This window comes from Procambarus clarkii, chromosome 53 (assembly GCF_040958095.1).
Source record: "Procambarus clarkii isolate CNS0578487 chromosome 53, FALCON_Pclarkii_2.0, whole genome shotgun sequence".
Taxonomy (NCBI): Eukaryota; Metazoa; Arthropoda; class Malacostraca; order Decapoda; family Cambaridae; genus Procambarus; species Procambarus clarkii.
In genome coordinates this window covers 18,541,790-18,561,370 of record NC_091202.1, presented here as the reverse complement: position 1 = coordinate 18,561,370, position 19,581 = coordinate 18,541,790, and the positions used below count along the sequence as shown (strand labels likewise).

The window sequence follows — 19,581 nt, the reverse complement described above, 5'->3', positions numbered from 1 at the left end:
AGAGAGACCATCCAGATGTGCTGCTTCTAAACAGCACATACATAATCACTAAAAAACTTCTCTAAATATCTTTCCGGCAGAACAATTCAAATAAAAATCGTTCAACAACTTGAATTTTTTTATTAAGCTCTTGGTGGTAAAGCGTTTGAACCTTAGAATTGTCTCAGTCATTCTCTGTTTTATTGTTATTAAACATATATTAAACTCAAGCCAAACAAATCACCGGACGAAGTATTTGCCAGTTGTGCTTAAGAATGTTAGTAATATAACACCTGGTGTTATTCTTCTCCTATATCTTTTTCTGGTTAGTCCCCTATTTACATTATGCAGTTCAGGTTTCGTCGCCATACTATATTTTTAGTTTAGTTAATTTATCACATAATGGGTTCAGGGACTGAACACACAATTTATTTATCTAAGCAAGTTACAATCTTGAGGAGCTAGTCACAAAATTCATAACACATCGTCACATCAACAACATGGGTTCGAGATCGACCACAAGTACAGTTTCTAAATTAAGCAAATGCCATATGTGGAGAGCTAGTGTCACAATTGATATGTTTGTCGTGCACATTTCCACAGTGGTTTGCTTGGGTTCTTCTAATTATCTTAGATATCATCGAAGAGAACTTCCTAGGTATGATAGGTAGGTATGAACTTCCTCAAATGATATGGTGGAAGTGCTGATAGTCAAAATAGAGATCCTAAATGTAGTTGTTGTCCTTGTATATAAGTCACCGGAGGCAAACCCTCAGCAGTTTAAAGACCAACTAATGAAAATAGAACACTGCTTGGAAAACCTCACAAATCCAGCTCCGAACATCATCCTGCTTGGGGACTTCAACCTACGGCACCTGAAATGGAAGCACCTGGCTTCACTTGTATTACATACAGTAATATCAGAAAGAATACCAGGAAGTAGCCTAAATGAACAGGCACATGTAAATGACCTGCTTCGGATGTGCGATAGGTTTGCCTTAAACCAGCAAATAGTAGAACCAATTAGGAAGGAGAACACGCTGGATCTCATTTTCACTAATAATGATGAGTTGATCGGGAACATAATGATTACAAATACCTGTTACTCAGATCACAACTTAATTGAAGTTATCAAATTAACTTCTCCTCCTTCTCCTTAACAAACCGGAGTTCTTACATTCTTGTAAAGTCACTACCACGCATAGCGTTTCGGGCATGTCCTTAATCCTAATTTGGACTTCAATTGTTTTAACACCAGTTTTGTTAAGTTCCGATAAAATATATAGGTTTTTAATATTATCGACCATTTACTTTTCATTCCCGTGAGTGGTTGTCGTAGGGGCCCCAGCATACTGGTTTGCCCAGGGGCCCATAATGCTGTTAAAGTGCCTTATACATCAATGACAGAGATGAGAATATTATAAACCACAGCACGTTAAACCTTCGCTGGAAACGTTCAAGTGAATTTATATCCATTCGAATTTATATCCATTTGGTCGTACGACGACCAAAACTGAACTGCATAATCTTAATGGGGCCTAACCAGAGTAAGATATAGCTGAAGAACCACACCAGGTGTCTTGTTACTAACGCTTCGATTAATAAATCCCAGTGTCCTATTGACCTTATTACGAACATTCATGCATTGATTCTTTGGTTTGAAATTCTTACTAATCATAACTCCCAGATCCCTTTCACAATCCGACTTCGCAATCTCAACACCATCTAGTTTGAATCATATAATTCTATCAACACTACCCAGCCTCAAAACTTTACATTTATCAGCTTTAAATGGCATCTGGCAATTTTTTTTAAATTTCAAAACCCTTTTTAGATCGCCATGAAGTGATAGTGAGTCTTTTTCCGTGTTTATTTCCCTCCAGATTTATGTATCATCGGCAAATTTGCAAATCTTGCTGCTCGAACCTGAATCTAAATCATTAACATCGCGATACTTGGGTTAACCCATCCTATAGTTGGGTCTGTTTCCAACTGGGGTTCGAATAAGATCACCACATATATGAACTGGGGTTACTCTCGCTTTTTTTTTTTTTTTAGAATATCCGGGAAGGGTTTGGAGCTCAAGTGATTTGTTGAAGAAAAATGCAATGGCCGGAGCTAGAAATCTGGTTACTGTTTGTAAATTAGAGTTGGTATTTCAGCAAAGGCACTTTACTTTGCTTTAAGTTGGTGTGAACCTCTTACTCACCAAACAGGTGATAGTGAACCCAATACCCACCCTACAGTTGGCAGTCGACCCCATACCCATACTTACATCCATCCATATATATGCATCCTGTTTGCACAAGTGTACTCCATAGACATTCCAACATTACATCGTTTTCTGTTGATGATCCGACAATTCATTATTTTGAGATTTTCAAAGCATACACTATTGTATATTATGTTGATTGACGATGCACCATTATTTTATGTAATAATTAATAGTGCTTATTATAATTTACTGATAACTACCAAGATTTCTCAAAACAAAACAACGAGCCTTCAGTAGGATGTAGCTGATCCGTGATATTCGAATTGCATGGATAATAGTACGTAAATTTCCCCAAAAAAGTGGGACCGAAAAAAGGCAATCTATATAAATAAAAATGGAAATGTTCGTTTGTTCAAAATCGCTAATCTCCGAAAGTTCTTAATCGATTGCTTTGAAATTTTCACACAACGTTCCATTCGCATCCGAGCAGGTTTTTATATATATACTATATAGATGTCACGTGTGTGACGGTAAAAAAAAAACATGCTTTTTCTGAAAAATTGTGTTTTTCATGTGATGGAAATCTTCGAAACATCTTTACCGATTGCTTTGAAATTTTGACACAACGTTTCATTCGCATACACACATGCTTTTATATACTGACTATATAAATGCCACACCTGTGATGGGTAAAATCATGCTTTTTTTGAAGCCACCTATATATATATATATATATATATATATATATATATATATATATATATATATATATATATATATATATATATATATATATATATATATATATAGGTGGCTGACGAAGGACAGTGTGTTCCAAACCAGAACATTTGGCCTTCCTCTCCCGCAGCAGTGTAAGATGAAGCTTAAGTGAGGCTACCTCACTAATGTGAGCTCGTCTGGTAACAAACATGGCGATGACAACGTTGACCCGCCAGCCTACACGCTCCAGGTGGTGGATGGTCAGGTTAATGCAAGTGAAAACACTCCCTGACAAAGGCGCCACACTTCCCATGGTGCGCAAGAGTTTAGTGAAGTCTGGGAGCGAGACTTGAGGAGCTCATAGGTATAATCCACAGACGTAATGGGATTTGTGACCACACTCACAAACGACCGGCTGTGGAAGGGCTGAAAGCTTATTTGCATTTCCTTTCATCCGTTCGTATACTTCAGTCAGGTTACCACTTACTCTTCGTCCTTTAGAGAATTCAAATTTGTTTTTTGTTTTGTTATTGTAATGATTAAGTTCGCTAAAATCTTGAAAAGTAATTGCAAGTTTATATAGAGAGATCCCACGTTTGGGATGATTGGAAAGCACCTATACTTATGAATAAGCCGGAAAAGTTTTACAACCTTGAAAATTCCATTAGTAAGGAGGTTGCTCACCTCTACTATTATTTTATATGTCATAAAACTATTGAAAATTTCTTAACTCGCTACGTACTATTTCATTAGCTGACTCCTGATGTTGCTGCGCCTTTGGGAGTGGTAGCAAAGCATATGTGACGTTTACGTTGTGAAAACAAATACTGTGGAATTAGTATTGGGTTATCATTATTTAAAAGTTTATTATGAAGAACATATTATACAATAATACCTTATGTGTTCCCAGAGAGGAGGTCCATGGCAGCCAACACCTGTGGACGCTGGAGCACCCCAGGTTTGAGGACACGAAGTGGGAAATGTTGGCCTCTTACAGGAAGCTGATCTTCGTCCGGCACCCCCTCGAGAGAGTGGTCTCTGCTTACAGGGACAAGCTGGAGGACTACTCAGGCCAGGAGATGCATAACTTCCACGCTTACATGAAACAACAAATTGAGGACAAGTTTGGGTGGGTTAATGAGAATTATGCGTTTACTAACGTACTTTCAAAATGTTTTTTCTCGGTAACCAGAAACGCTTTAAAGGTGATTAATATTGTAATAATAGCCTAGCGTAAGAACTTTCCGATTAGCATCACTAAATTAAGTCACAGTGATTAATATATTCAAAACTATTAAACACATCGTGGTCATTTTCATATATGTTTAAGTTGAAGATAGTACGAATGGAAAAAATATACACTTACGAATAAGAGATAGTCAGTCGTTGGGATCTAGCAGATTGTTGTCGACATTTATCTGATTTTTCTCATAAATTTCACAATCTGGAGCTTCACACTGGACGTGGAAAAGCTTGTGGAGCTAATGCGTGTGTAGCGTTGGTATGTGTGGCAGGAGGGCACATAAGTCCTTGAGCGTGACCTGTTTAAGCTTCTGGGGAGTTGTATACTCATTCTCGGTCATGATGACCCAACCACACATCAGAAAATGGTAAATGACGATGTTTCGGTCCGTCCTGGACCATTATCAAGTCTTGTATATCAAGAAGGTTTTTTGGGTATTGCAATATCTTCCCAATTTCATATAGTTTACCTATTTCTTAATACAAAAAAAAATCAAGGCTTCAAAACCTCCAGAGTTCTGAAAAACAATCTAATAACACTGCTCGCTTAACTTTAATATAACAATCTGAGTAAAAGTGAACATATGAGCCCACAATAGTTATAACTTTAGTTATTAACATTTCCTCTTAAATTAGACTGCTACTATATGGAGCAGGATATGTAATAATTTATATAAAGTAAAGAACACTACAAATAAAAATTAACAGTTTAGCTGTTTAGCTAAACTGTTAGCTAAATCTTGAGCGGTTTAGATGATGTAGATTGTGTAAATCCACTCCTTGAGCGGTTTAAACTTTTGTACAACGAGGAAGGTCCTATCAGGAGTTCTGCTCTCACAACAACCCGTTCTCATTCAAATAACGTCGCTTTTCGCTCGTATGCGCGCTATGGCCACAAATGGACGTAATTTGACATAAAATCTGATCACGGAAGGGATGTACTGTCCCGTTTTCTGTTTGGGTCCTCTGGCTTAATCTCTTAGGTTATGAAAGGCAGCTTTCAATTACCCGTTTTCATGACGTTTTGAAACCTTTGGAGAACTTCCTGCCCTCCTAACCAACCAGAGGACATTTAACTTGCTGTTTTGGAAAAAAAATAAAAATTATTTTCAATTTTTTCATTTTCAAATTATGCTCATTCTCGGCCACACGGGCAAATGGCCAAATTCAGACGTAATTTGTAAGAGGACAGATTGTTGTGACCTGCCGGGAACATCTAAATTTAAAATCCTATAATAAATATTAAAATAATATAAAGTGCAGCAAACACTGAAAAATAATTAAATTCCTGGGTAGCCTAACCTGTATTTCAATAATAATTGTTTTTAATATATAAACTAGTTAATTAATTTTGTTGCAAAATATATTACTGAATTTATCTAAGTGTAGGAAAGTACCATTAAAGTTATTAACGTATCTAGTTTAATTATTATTACAAATCTGCAATTGACACGAACCACCTCATGGGCACTGAGCACACGTTACGGACGAATTCCTGAAACTGAAACGATTAATGGCACATAGATAACATTTCCGAAAGGATCCAAACAAAAAATCTAATGTACCACAAACCGTCCTTTAAACCTTGGGGCAGGAATCTGGGTCCCCAAAGTCTTTAGTTAATTTGTTAAGACTTTCTTTAGTTGTCTTGGCGGGCTGGGCACTATATCCTTATCTTGTTACCTGTTGGGAAGACCAGTGTCTGAGTGGAGAGTTGTTTGTTGTGAAGACCATTGTCTGAGTGGGGAATTGTTTGTTGTGAAGACCAGTGGCTGAGTGGGGAGTTGTTTGTTGTGAAGACCAGTAGCTGAGTGGGGAGTTGTTTGTTGTGAAGACCAGTGGCTGAGTGGGGAGTTGTTTGTTGGTAAGACCAGTGGCTGAGTGGGGAGTTGTTTGTTTTGAAGACCAGTGGCTGAGTGGGGAATTGTTTGTTGTGAAGACCAGTGGCTGAGTGGGGAGTTGTTTGTTGTGAAGACCAGTGGCTGAGTGGGGAGTTGTTTGTTGTGAAGACCAGTAGCTGAGTGGGGAGTTGTTTGTTGGTAAGACCAGTGGCTGAGTGGGGAGTTGTTTGTTGTGAAGACCAGTGGCTGAGTGGGGAGTTGTTTGTTGGTAAGACCAGTGGCTGAGTGGGGAGTTGTTTGTTGTGAAGACCAGTGGCTGAGTGGGGAGTTGTTTGTTGTGAAGACCAGTGGCAGAGTGGGAGTTGTTTGTTGGTAAGACCAGTGGCTGAGTGGGGAGTTGTTTGTTGTGAAGACCAGTGGCAGAGTGGGAGTTGTTTGTTGGTAAGACCAGTGGCTGAGTGGGGAGTTGTTTGTTGTGAAGACTAGTGGTAGAGTGGGGAGTTTGTTGTGAAGACCAGTGGCAGAGTGGGGAGTTGTTTGTTGTAGTAATGGCGTCAGTTGACGCCAGCAGCTGATTAGAAGAAATAATTAATAACTCTCTCGGAGGGAGACTACAGAGAGGGAGAAGTAAATATCTCAGCTGATCTCTGAAACAAGAGGATGATAACTATTTGAGAGGTAGGGACGTTAAGAAGAGTAAGTCAAGAGCTGTGGACGAGCAGCACGAATATAAGGGAGGTCAGATTTGTGATCGAGGCAGTGAAGCTGAGGTCCGGCTTCAGAAAAGGGGACATGAGCTCAAGGCCACAAATATACAATGTGACTATACTGTAAGCTAAAGTAACTAGGCTATGCAAGTCGTATTTGAAATGTGAGGATTCATGACAAAGTTGGTAATAAAGAAACTCCCTTCTGCATCATGGCTAATCTATAAACAGGTATTTCATTGGCGAGGTGAAGATACATATTCTTGGAGATAACTTATGAACTATCCCACTCCCCTAGAGCATAACCGAGGTCAGGAGCTTTTGACTGTTTAAAAGTATTTTGGGAGATACATATGGGATCAGTAGTCCTGATCACTCGCCTCCTCGTTTATCACGAAGAGGCGAGTGAGCGTGCTCACGGAGCATCCCTGACATTCCAAGATAGTCTGAATATAGACATGGAACCAATGGAGTAGCCTCCACCAGAACATCACCATGATGAAGCAGAGGGCCAAGGTGGGCAGTTGGTTCCTGAGACTGAGCCTCAGTAACACGTGTGTCAGAATGTTTAGGGTGAGAGGTACGAGTAGATCTAATGGACTAAACTTGGTTTATATGTAGTAGAAGATCATCAATAACTGCATGGTTTTCAGGTAAAATTAAGGTAAAAATATTTGGTCGAAGTAAGTGGCCCAATCTTATCAACTATGGGAGTAAATGAGGTTCGAGAGCATAACCGTTCATAAACGGCCTCCTCACAGAGGCTAATGTTGTATTTTGGAGCTTTCGCAGAAACATATCCAGATAAATTAATGGACTATTAAATTGACTGGAAATTAATGGTACCAGAATATAATCTATATAGCTGTGATAAGGTTATTAGGTCATATGGGGGAGTAGGTTAGTACATGAGAGGAACTTGTTAGCTCGGAACTCCTTAACTCAACAAATGAGGAGGTGAGTAAAATTATAGCAAATAAACTTAGTTATTATTCTAATATACAAGCCACAGATGCAACAGCTGAGGAATTCACATAACAGATAAACAAAATAGGAAATAGTCTCGATAATTTGGCAAACCTAAAACCAGATATTATCGTCCTACGAAACTTCAGCCTGTCCAGTTTAAGATGGAGGATATCAAACAATATTATTATATCAGGAAATATATCTGGAAATAACCAACCACAGGTCAGGAACTACTTAGATTCAGTGACAAATTTTCGCTCAACCAACAGATAACAGAACCGTCAAGGACCGAAAATATTCTAGATCTGGTCTTCACAAACAATGAAGACATTACAATCTCAGATACCAGATTTAAATTCAATAAATGAATTTTAATATGGGAAAACTAAACATGGAACTTACAAATATTGAACGATGAACTGTTCTAAGTAATAAAAACCCCTCACATGGAAACGAATAACTGACTGCAGAAGCTTATTAAATCGGTATGACACATGTTCCTTTGTGTAAAGCCAGATAGAGAGCCAGCTTAGAAAGAGAACGCAGACAGGAATACAGAAAAAGGAAAACAATAATTGAAATGATTAAGCAGACAAATCTATTCAGACAAAGAAAGAATAATTTAAACAGGGAGTTTGAAGAAATAGAACTGGGACTGAAGCAATCATATCAGATGAATAAATGTAATTAGAACAGAAAGCCATGCAAGATATAAATAAAAATAAAAATATTTCTTCTCGTGTGTGAAAACATGATTAGGATGTTTAGCATCCTAATAAACCGCATGAAAGTGAAAGATCTGGAAAGCTTCTTTATGTGTGATGTCCAAACCCTTGAAAATATAACCGATATCAACACGAACTCTGCAGATTTTGTAAGAGAAATCGACAGCATGCCCATGAACTTAGCCCCAGGTCCAGATTTCTTGAACTCAATATTTCAAAATTTATATAGAAACGCAAAGTACCAGTAGCACAAACACTTAGTGTAGTGTAGAGGAAGAGCTTGGAATCAGGGAAAATACTAAAAGTGCTTAAATCAGCAGATATAGCTCCCCTCCCACACAAGAGAGGGAGCAAAACATTGGCTAAGAATTATAGATCAGTAGCACTAAGTTTTTGAGAGTCATCAGGAGTCTGCTCTCCAGTTTTATGGAGATTAATGACCTCCACAACCCAAGCCAATATGGATTTAAAATCGGAAAGGTCATGCCTTTCGCAGTTACTCTTCACTCTGAAAATATCACTCATTAGAAGAAAAACAGAATGCAGATGTGATATACATGGACTTTGCAAAGGCATTTGATAAATGTGACCACGGAGTGATGGCCTGAGGTGAACAGGAATAGCAGATAAAGTAGGACAAAGATATTAAATTTTCTGTCAAGTTAAACGCAAGAGAAACAGTCAATAAATTAAAATCGCGTCTAAGCACCGTGAAAAGTTTTGTATCTCAGGGCACAGTCCTTGCACCACTGCTTTTCCATATTCTGATATGAGCTATAGACAAAAATACAAGTCTCAACTTCGTATCATCTTTTTGCAGATGACACAAAAGTCTGCATGAAATTTTTTTCTGAAGACATTAAAAACTATTAATAAAGTTTTCGTTTGGGCAGCACAAAATAACATGATTATTTAGGGTGATAAATTCCTGATACGCATGTATGGTATAATGGATCTGCCGGTTGCTTCAAGTACCAGCCTGTTAGACCAAGCTCTCACAAGTCAAGCCTGGTCTCGAACCGGGCTTAGGGGGAGTAAGCTTCCCCAGAACCCCATCAAGGAACAATCCAGGTATCACAATCGTGGCAACGGGGGGTGGAGGGGGGGGGATGGGGCGGAGGAAATTGGGCTGACCAGTTAGGTTAAGAAAGGACGGTGCTGCCAGAGAGCTTCCTGATAAGGAAAGAGGGAACAGTGGCCCGAGTCTTGGGCATGGTCGCCTGCCACACGTGTCTTACAGGCTGAGGAAAGAGATTGTAAAGAAATTAAATATATTTTGCTTCTCTTCCTTGTGCCGCCATACACCGCAGAGCCCAACACGGGGAGCCGTAAGAACCCAAGGCAGAGCCACGGTCACAGGGTAAGAATATATACAGGTAACCAATGGTGAGTCTGAATGTCAACCCTGAGTTCATCAGTAATCCGACCCACTAATGCCTTCGTGACCCACGGCCAGTGAGGCCCGCTTGCCACACTAGTAAACTGGGTCAGTCTCCCCTCCACTGAACCTCCAGTTGTTATATTCTCTCTCTACCAAAGAAGCGTTTTGCCCTCCAGGAGCGGCAGCCACTTGGTAGAGTTTACCTCTAGATGTTAGTAAATAGGAATATACTCGTCGCTATGTATGATGTGTACTCACCTATTTGTGTTTGCGGGGGTTGAGCTCTGGCTCTTTGGTCCCGCCTCTCAACCGTCAATCAATAGGTGTACAGATTCCTGAGCCTATTTGGCTCTATCATATCTACACTAGAAACTGTGTATGGAGTCAGCCTCCACCACATCACTTCCTAATGCATTCCATTTGTCAACCACTCTGACACTAACAAAGTTCTTTCTAATATATCGTGTCTTGTGTGTGTGTGTGTGTGTGTGTGTGAGAGAAAAGGGTATATAATTTTCATTAAGAAAAAAAAGCACATTGCGGAGCCCATGAATATTACCACCATTTAACAATTTCGAGCTTGGCAACCATTCTGACTTTGAGTAGGGTATATCCCCATACAAGTCCTTAAACTCAGTGGACACTATATATAATTCATTATGTATGTATGTATAGTATGTAATATCAACAACTTGCAGGCTGTGTGTGTATGCATGGAAGACACACACTCGTCGTCTCTATGCATGGAAGACACACTCGTCTCCTCTCTGCATGGCAGACACACACTCGTCGTCTCTACGCATGGAAGACACACACTCGTCGTCTCTATGCATGGAAGACACACACTCGTCGTCTCTATGCATGGAAGACACACACTCGTCGTCTCTATGCATGGACGACACACACTCGTCTCCTCTCTGCATGGAAGACACACACTCGTCTCCTCTCAGCATGGAAGACACACACTCGTCTCCTCTCAGCATGGAAGACACACATTCGTCTCTTCTCTGCGTGGAAGACACACACTCGTCTCCTCTCTGCATGGAAGACACACACTCGTTGCTGTTATGGCCCTACTGGGACGCAACCGGGTTCTTTACTGATGGTAATAGTTGTTTGGGTATCCGGCCCCAAGTTTGTAGAGGCTTTCAAGGGGTGTGTTCCGTAACGCAAGTAAAATCAACAAGGAAGGTACACTAAATATAAAAGATTAGTACTTTCCTCTATATATATAATTTCCACCACCATATATGAATAAAAGGTCACACACGGGAATTATTACTACACAAAATATATACAGCTTCGTCTTCCTCCGAAGACACTGGATACTCGGCGATGCTCACTCTGGGTAGCCCTGGTTTCTTCTTCCGTGGCCCACGATGAATCCACGATGACTACGACGAATCTACCCTGGCCACAGGCCAGCCCAACCACCATCCCACTGGGTGCCTCTTCGTGATGGCCTACAACCACGGTCCAGCTTGTAGCTGGCAGGTACTAGTCAGCTTCGCTGTCAGGCCACTCCACGACTAATACTAGGGTTGCGAGCCCTAGCCAGGAGCCTCGTGTGACTCGCTGGTCACCCTCCTCGGTCGTCACCTCAGTGGGTGGTCTCTTCCACCAGCCAGCCCCGGATACGGCGAATCCCGTTACTGCCACTCCTCAGGCAGGCAATCATACACTCAGCAGAGTTCGTCCAGGGGTGGCTCACAGCTTCCATAAAGCAGACTGGTGAAGAGACCTTGGCTGCCTTGGGTAGACTGATTCCACGTACCTCCCAACCGTCCTAGGTTGACTCTGAAAGTGGACACGTCATCAGTACTGGAGACTACATAGGGCCACTAGGAAACTTCACTTACTAGCTTAGACAGAAACGTCCACCTATTTGCTCCATAGATGGCGTTCATTGTCTAAGCGCCACCTTACCAGAGGTCAGCAGCGGCTACGTCACGAGCTGACTAGGACAGGCATCCAGCGCCTGTTGCCGGCATATCCTGTCACCACTAGATGGCGTTGTCTGTGTTGTGGGGTTTTCGGGAGCCATCTCACAGATGGCGTTGTCGTCACTGCTCCATGCTCCGACGATGGACTCTTGTCCGTAACAGTTGCTATGTATGAAAGACACATACTCGTCTCTAGGAATGAAAGACACATTCTCGTCGCTATGTATGGAAGACACATACTCGTCTCTATGTATGTAAGACACATACTCGTCGCTATGTATGGAAGACATACTCGTCGCTATGTATGGAAGACACATAATTGCCACAGCCACAGACAGTGTTGGTTCTGTTTCTTCACCACCAGGCGCACCAAGGACCTCACCAACACAGCCCTCTAGCCACTCAACTGAATCACCAATGAATTAATCTGTGAAGTACTCATCCCTAACTTTATATAATAAAACATTTTGGTATGCTCTGGAAAATGGGTTTTTAAGATCTTCGCCTCCAAGAACAACGTTAGAATAGTCATCTACCTACTGTACATAATCAGTACCGTTAGGTGGTAAGCTATGAATAAACTGAAGGATATTATTATTCAACAAGCAGCATGTATGTGTGTTTTAGACAGTTACTTACGGGAGCGTTTTTGTCCCTAGCGTCAAGTTGGCAGACTCTGTGAGCTTCACGAACTTCGTGAGATTCATAGTGGCACAGGGCGACGACGAAATGGTCCTGGGGGACGCCCACTGGATCTCTTACCACCAGGTGAGTCCCAGCTCCTCCACTGGCACTACCACCACCAGGTGAGTCCCAGCTCCTCCACTGGCACTACCACCACCACCAGGTGAGTCCCAGCTCCTCCACTGGCACTACCACCACCACCAGGTGAGTCCCAGCTCCTCCACTGGCACTACCACCACCAGGTGAGTCCCAGCTCCTCCACTGGCACTACCACCACCAGGTGAGTCCCAGCTCCTCCACTGGCACTACCACCACCAGGTGAGTCCCAGCTGCTCCACTGGCACTACCACCACCACCAGGTGAGTCCCAGCTCCTCCACTGGTACTACCACCACCAGGTGAGTCCCAGCTCCTCCACTGGCACTACCACCACCAGGTGAGTCCCAGCTCCTCCACTGGCACTACCACCACCAGGTGAGTCCCAGCTGCTCCACTGGCACTACCACCACCACCAGGTGAGTCCCAGCTCCTCCACTGGCACTACCACCACCACCAGGTGAGTCCCATCTCCTCCACTGGCACTACCACCACCAGGTGAGTCCCAGCTCCTCCACTGGCACTACCACCACCACCAGGTGAGTCCCAGCTCCTCCACTGGCACTACCACCACCAGGTGAGTCATGGGGTGAATGTTATGACCCAGAGTATACACATAATTTTAATATACATTACGTCCTAAGTTTAGTAATAAATGGTATATATATGGTCATTAATATATATAATATTGTTTCAATAATGTTATGCTAGGTATATGTTCCTCTAACTAGTGGCAAATTATATGTTAAGCTGTTGTCCAAACCACACACTAGAAAGTGAAGGGACGACGACGTTTCTTCTGTGAACTTAAAACTTCCTTTAAGAGCAAACTAAGACAGCTTTCTAGTCTTTGTCCTCCAGACTTCGATCTCATTAAACGTTTCCGTGTCATCTGCCCTTCTCTTCCTTATTTTTATCGTCTACCTAAGACTCATATACCTGGTGTTCTTCTTCGTCCTATCATTTCTTCATGGGACTCTGTCGGCTATCCTCTTGCCTCCTGGCTCGCTAAAACCCTGACGCCTTACCTTGGCACTTTTTCTCCTGCCCACTTCATAGAAAGACTGCGCCTGCAGCCCTCCTGTAAGATGCTTAGTCTTGATGTCGACTCTCTATTCACTAATGTTCCGCTCGATGACGTTCTTTCTTTCTTGAGACAGAAGGCGACTGAGGGTCTTCTTCCTCTTCCGCTTCCCACTGACGTTTTCCTGAAACTCATTAGACTCTGTGTTGACTCTAACTCTTTCTCCTTCAAAGGTAAATATTACACTCAAACTTTCGGTGTTGCTATGGGTTCCCCTCTCTCTCGTGTTCTTGCCAATTTCTACATGGAATACTTCGAAACTGTTCTTCCTTCTATTGATACTCGTCCCTCTCTCTGGCTTCGCTAGGTGGATGACATCTTTGCTTTATGGCCTCATGGCCCAGGTTTTTTCCAGCCTTTCCTCGCCTCTCTTAACAATCTGGCACCTTCCATTCATTTCAAAGTTGAATGGGAATCTAATTCCCTCCTTCCTTTTCTTGACGTTCATGTTCACAGCTCTGTGTCCGGATTCTCTTTCTCTATCTACCGCAAACCCATGCATATTGGAATGTACATTCACTTCTTTTCCTACCATCCTCCTTCTGTTAAGTGTCCTCGTCTCTCTCTTCTTCAGCGCTCTACGCATCAGTAACCATCAGTTTCTAGATTCTGAAATTGCCTTTATCTACAAATCATTTTCTCGCCTTGGTTACCCTTTGCAGTTTTTCAACTGTGCCTATTCTCAAGCTAAACGAAATTTCTTTCATCCTAAACTTGCTTCCAACACTAGTAGCACTGTACTATGCCTTCCCTTCATATCTGAACTCAAATCGTTTAATAATACCTTTCGTCCTCTTGACATAAAGCTCACCTTTCGACAAACTAACACACTTCGTAGCAATCTAGTTCACACTGCTCCTCCTACTTCTAATGCTGTTGGTGTCTACCCTATTTCTTGTTCGTCTTGTCCTCTCCATTACTTTGGTGATACTGGCCGAACACTGAATGACAGAATTAAGGAACACAAAAGAAGTGTTAAGTCTGCTGACACAAACAATGGTCTCTTCTGTCATGTTACGGATTCTAATCATCCTATTGATTGGTCTTACTCCAAAATAATCTTTCCTGCCTCTACTCTATATAGACGCCGTCTTGTTGAATCGGCTCTGATACACAACATGAACAACATGAACTTGAGTCCTGGCTTTGTTGCTGTTAACTCTTCCCTTTCACAGTATATACTCAAATGTTCTAAACTTTCTAACAAACGTGACTTAACATAAGCATACCCTTCCATTTATCTTTCTTTATTTCTTTCTTTCTTTTTTCTTTCACTTGTTTTCTCTTCCTTTCTTATTCCTATAACAATCCCCTTTATTACACCTTACTTTCGTACCTTTTGCCTTGCTTTTTCTTCCTCTAAGATTTCCTTCTCCTCACCTCTCTCTCTCTTGCCTATTTATTGCCCTCATCACAATCGACTTGAGAATGGTCCAGGACGGACGGAAACGTCGTCGTCCCTCCACTTTCTAGTGTGTGGTTTGGTCAACATATTTAAGCCACGTTATTGTGACTCCTCGTCTGCATATACGTTAGGCTATTATGTAACCAGCCCGGGATAACAATTTCCACGAAATTCCAATGCTCTCTTATCAAAAGGGACCCTCTTACTGCTCCCCTTCTAACTCTCTCGCCTTCCTTATTACAGTTCAGCCCTGGGGAAGCACTGCATTTGTTACGATACCTGATTGTTTCATTTCAGTGAATGCTATTACATCTATGTTGTCCTCTTTCCCAAGCTCACTTACTTTGGTTGTAATCCCATCTGTGTTTGAGAGCATTTCTATGAAGCTGACTCTCTTCGGTCCAGACTCAGTTACCCTCGTTGTCCCTGGGATAGAGTGGGAGGGAGGATGTGCGATTGGATGGAAAGGAGTGTCTGGAATGGTGGCTTGGGAAGTCTGTAGTTGGGGTGCTGGGAGGGTCTGGGATGAAGAGCTGGAATGATCTGGGATGGGAGGGAGGGAATAGGATTTGGAGAAGAAATGGCAGTGGATGGGGAATAAGGAAGCCTGAGATGGGAGCATGGGGTGGGGAAAAAGGTAGGACATCGGGTGGGGCAACAGGAATGGGGAACTGGGAGGACACATCTGAGGAACAGGGAAGGCGGGATTGATAAGGGAACAGGGAGGGCATGGACCGCAGAGGGCCACTAAGAGCAGGGAAGGCATAGGTGGTGGTTGTGGGAGGAATGTTGTGGGGTGAGACTGTAGGTGGCTTCTGTTACACTCCTCTCTGGGGATGCCGGCCTGCTGTTGCAGGGTTCCCCAAGCCCTCTTAAAGTTATTGAGGATACAAAGCCAAGGCCTGTGGTTAACCCATTCTCTTCCATATCATTGTGTGCGAGTCAGAGTATGTGTGCGTACTTTCCTAATTGTGCCTGTGGGGGTTTAAGCTTTGGCCCCGGTGTAATATCTTGGCCGAGTACCCCGCTACTATCACTGAAATAACCGTGCAATCTCCGCTCCTTCTATGGTAATAACTGATGCTATACCGATCATGTAAGATGTTAACACTCGGGCCGTCATACGAGGACGTAAACCAGTAAACAGAGAGAGAGAGAGAGAGGGAGAGAGAGAGGGAGAGAGGGAGAGAGAGGGAGAGAGGGAGAGAGAGGGAGAGAGGGAGAGAGAGGGAGAGAGGGAGAGAGAGAGGGAGAGAGGGGGAGAGAGAGAGAGAGAGAGAGAGAGAGAGAGAGAGAGAGAGAGAGAGAGAGAGAGAGAGAGAGAGAGAGAGAGAGAGAGAGAGAGAGAGAGAGAGAGAGAGAGAGAGAGAGAGAGAGAGAGAGAGAGAGAGAGAGAGAGAGAGAGAGAGAGAGAGAGAGAGAGAGAGAGAGAGAGAGAGAGAGAGAGAGGGGGGGGGGGAGGAGAGAGAGAGGGAGAGAGCGAGAGAGAGAGAGGGAGGGAGGGAGGGAGAGAGAGAGGGAGAGAGGGAGAGAGAGAAGGAGAGAGCGAGAGAGAGAGAGGGAGGGAGGGAGGGAGGGAGAGGGAGAGAGAGAGATGAGGGGGGGGGGGGAACAGTGAGGCAGAGCGAGAACGAGAGCGAGGGAGGGAGAACGAGAGCTAGTGAGGCAAAAGGGAGAGGGAGAAACTAGTGATGGAGGGGGAGACAGAAAGATAGAGATATTCGTAGTCACAGCCTTCGTATGAGTTACCGAGTAACGCTGCCACCACCCTGAATTACCGGACAGGGGACCGGAGTGAGAGTCGTAGGCAAACCAGATGGTATAAACCTACCAGGACAGGTGTAGGGGACAATTGAACGGTACAAGGATCCTGGCCGAACACTCGAATAATCCTGACCACTTGGGAACTATAGAGTACGCAAGAATAAGGCGGGACACACCCAATACTAACACCTCCACAATGGACGGACGGGGGGGGGGGGGGGGGAGGAGTACTGAATATTTAAGGACACTAGATCACTAGGGCAAAAGGGACGGTAGGCCCAGTATCATTAAGACAAGGAACCATTAATACACGTTTAATAACACTTAACAATATATGACTTTATTTGGAATGATTAAATAAGACACTCCCTGGCTATATTCCCTACCAGAGGCCAAGTGTATTGAATGAGGTGCTTTAGTTCAAGAGAGCCGAACTTACTCGTGTGGTGCTCCACAGTTTTCCTGGAGATGATGTTCCCTCCCTGAGTTCACTCACACCGTCCTACTGGGCTGCGCCCACTCTACTGTGTCTCTTCCATGATCTCCTGCTCCCCAGCTGAACATGAGGGTTTGCATTTGATATTTAGGGGTTAATCCCTGAAGATTATCATGACGGCATCAACTCTGACCTCTTCGTGACTCGGTGACCGTTGACCTGTTCTCCTGGTTAACTGGTACCGAGGTGTAACTTTTTCCATTGTCTGCCGCTGCCTGACTGGCGCCGCGCCTGTGGGTTGTTCATCCTCCACGTGGCTTGTTCATGCTGTTATGATGTTCATGTTGTACTACTATGTACGGCTCTTTTGTTACACCGGCTCCCAACTGTCAATCAACTTGTGAACAGATTACTGCCTAATGCATTCCATCTGTTATCACCTCTGAGCAAGTAGTGTACTCACCTAATTGTACTCACCTAATTGTGCTTGCGGGGGTTAGGCTTTGGCTCTTTGGTCCTGCCTCTCAACCGTCAATCAACAGGTGTACAGGTTCCTGAGCATATTGGGCTCTATCATATCTACACTTGAAACTGTGTATGGAGTCAGCCTCCACCACATTACTTCCTAATGCATTCCATTTGTCAACCACTCTGACACTAAAAAAGTTCTTTCTAATATCTCTGTGGCTCATTTGGGCACTCAGTTTCCACCTGTGTCCCCTAGTGCGTGTGCCCCTTGTGTTAAATAGCCTGTGTTTATCAACCCTGTCGATTCCCTTGAGAATCTTGAATGTGGTGATCATGTCCCCCCTAAGTCTTCTGTCTTCCAACGAAGTGAGGTTTAATTCCCGTAGTCTCTCCTCGTAGCTCATACCTCTCAGCTCGGGTACTAGTCTGGTGGCAAACCTTTGAACCTTTTCCAGTTTAGTCTTATGCTTGACTAGATATGGACTCCATGCTGGAGCCGCATACTCCAGGATTGGTCTGACATATATGGTATATAATGTTCTGAAAGATTCCTTACACAAGTTTCTAAAGGCCGTTCTTATGTTAGCCAACCTGGCATATGCTGCTGATGTTATCCTCTTGATATGAGCTTCAGGGGACAGGTCTGGCGTGATATCAACCCCCAGGTCTCTCTCTCTCTCTGACTCTTGAAGTATTTCATCTCCCAAATGATACCTTGTATCTGGTCTCCTGCTTCCTACCCCTATCTTCATTACATTACATTTGCTTGGGTTAAACTCTAACAACCATTTGTTCGACCATTCCTGCAGCTTGTCCAGGCCTTCTTGAAGCCTCAAGCGGTCCTCCTCTGTCTTAATCCTTCTCATAATTTTGGCGTCGTCAGCAAACATTGAGAGGAATGAGTCTATACCCTCTTGGAGATCATTTACGTATATCAGAAACAGGATAGGTCCAAGCACAGAGCCCTGTGGGACTCCACTGGTGACTTCACGCCATTCTGAGGTCTCACCCCTCACTGTAACTCTCTGCTTCCTATTGCTTAGGTATTCTCTTATTCACTGGAGCGCCCTTCCAGTTACTCCTGCCAGTTTCTCCAGCTTATGCATCAACCTTTTATGGGGTACTGTGTCAAAGGCTTTCCGACAGTCCAAAAAAATGCAGTCCGCCCATCCTTCTCTTTCTTGCTTAATCTTTGTCACCTGATCGTAGAATTCTATCAAGCCTGTAAGGCAAGATTTACCCTCCCTGAACCCATGTTGATAGGTTGTCACGAAGTCTCTTCTCTCCAGATGTGTTACTAGGTTTTTTCTCACAATCTTCTCCATCACCTTGCATGGTATACAAGTTAAGGACACTGGCCTGTAGTTCAGTGCCTCTTGTCTGTCACCCTTTTTGTATATGTGTGTGTGTGTGTGTGTGTGTGTGTGTGTGTGTGTGTGTGTGTGTGTGTGTGTGTGTGTGTGTGTGTGTGTGTGTGTGTGTGTGTGTGTGTGTGTGTGTGTACTCACCTAGTTGTACTCACCTAGTTGTGTTTGCGGGGGTTGAACTCTGGCTCTTTGGTCCCGCCTCTCAACCGTCAATCAACAGGTGTACAGATTCCTGAGCCTATCGGGCTCTATCATATCTACACTTGAAACTGTGTATGGAGTCAGCCTCCACCACATCACTGCCTAATGCATTCCATTTGTCAACCACTCTGACACTAAAAAAGTTCTTTCTAATATCTCTGTGGCTCATTTGGGCACTCAGTTTCCACCTGTGTCCCCTTGTGCGTGTTCCCCTTGTGTTAAATAGACTGTCTTTATCTACCCTATCAATTCCCTTCAGAATCTTGAATGTGGTGATCATGTCCCCCCTAACTCTTCTGTCTTCCAGCGAAGTGAGGTTTAATTCCCGTAGTCTCTCCTCGTAGCTCATACCTCT

At 43.2% G+C, this 19,581-nt stretch overlaps 1 protein-coding gene across 1 annotated transcript in view; it reads left to right on the top strand.

The window, feature by feature from the left end:
• Nucleotides 1–3,071: 3,071 nt before the first annotated feature.
• The window catches only part of LOC138352407 (carbohydrate sulfotransferase 11-like), a 48,356-nt gene continuing 31,846 nt past the window's right edge, over nt 3,072–19,581 (top strand). Inside the window, exons 1-3 of the mRNA XM_069304893.1 lie at nt 3,072–3,082; nt 3,825–4,043; nt 12,382–12,490. Coding sequence (XP_069160994.1) covers nt 3,072–3,082; nt 3,825–4,043; nt 12,382–12,490 — 339 coding nt within the window. The remainder of the gene's footprint in view (nt 3,083–3,824; nt 4,044–12,381; nt 12,491–19,581) is intronic.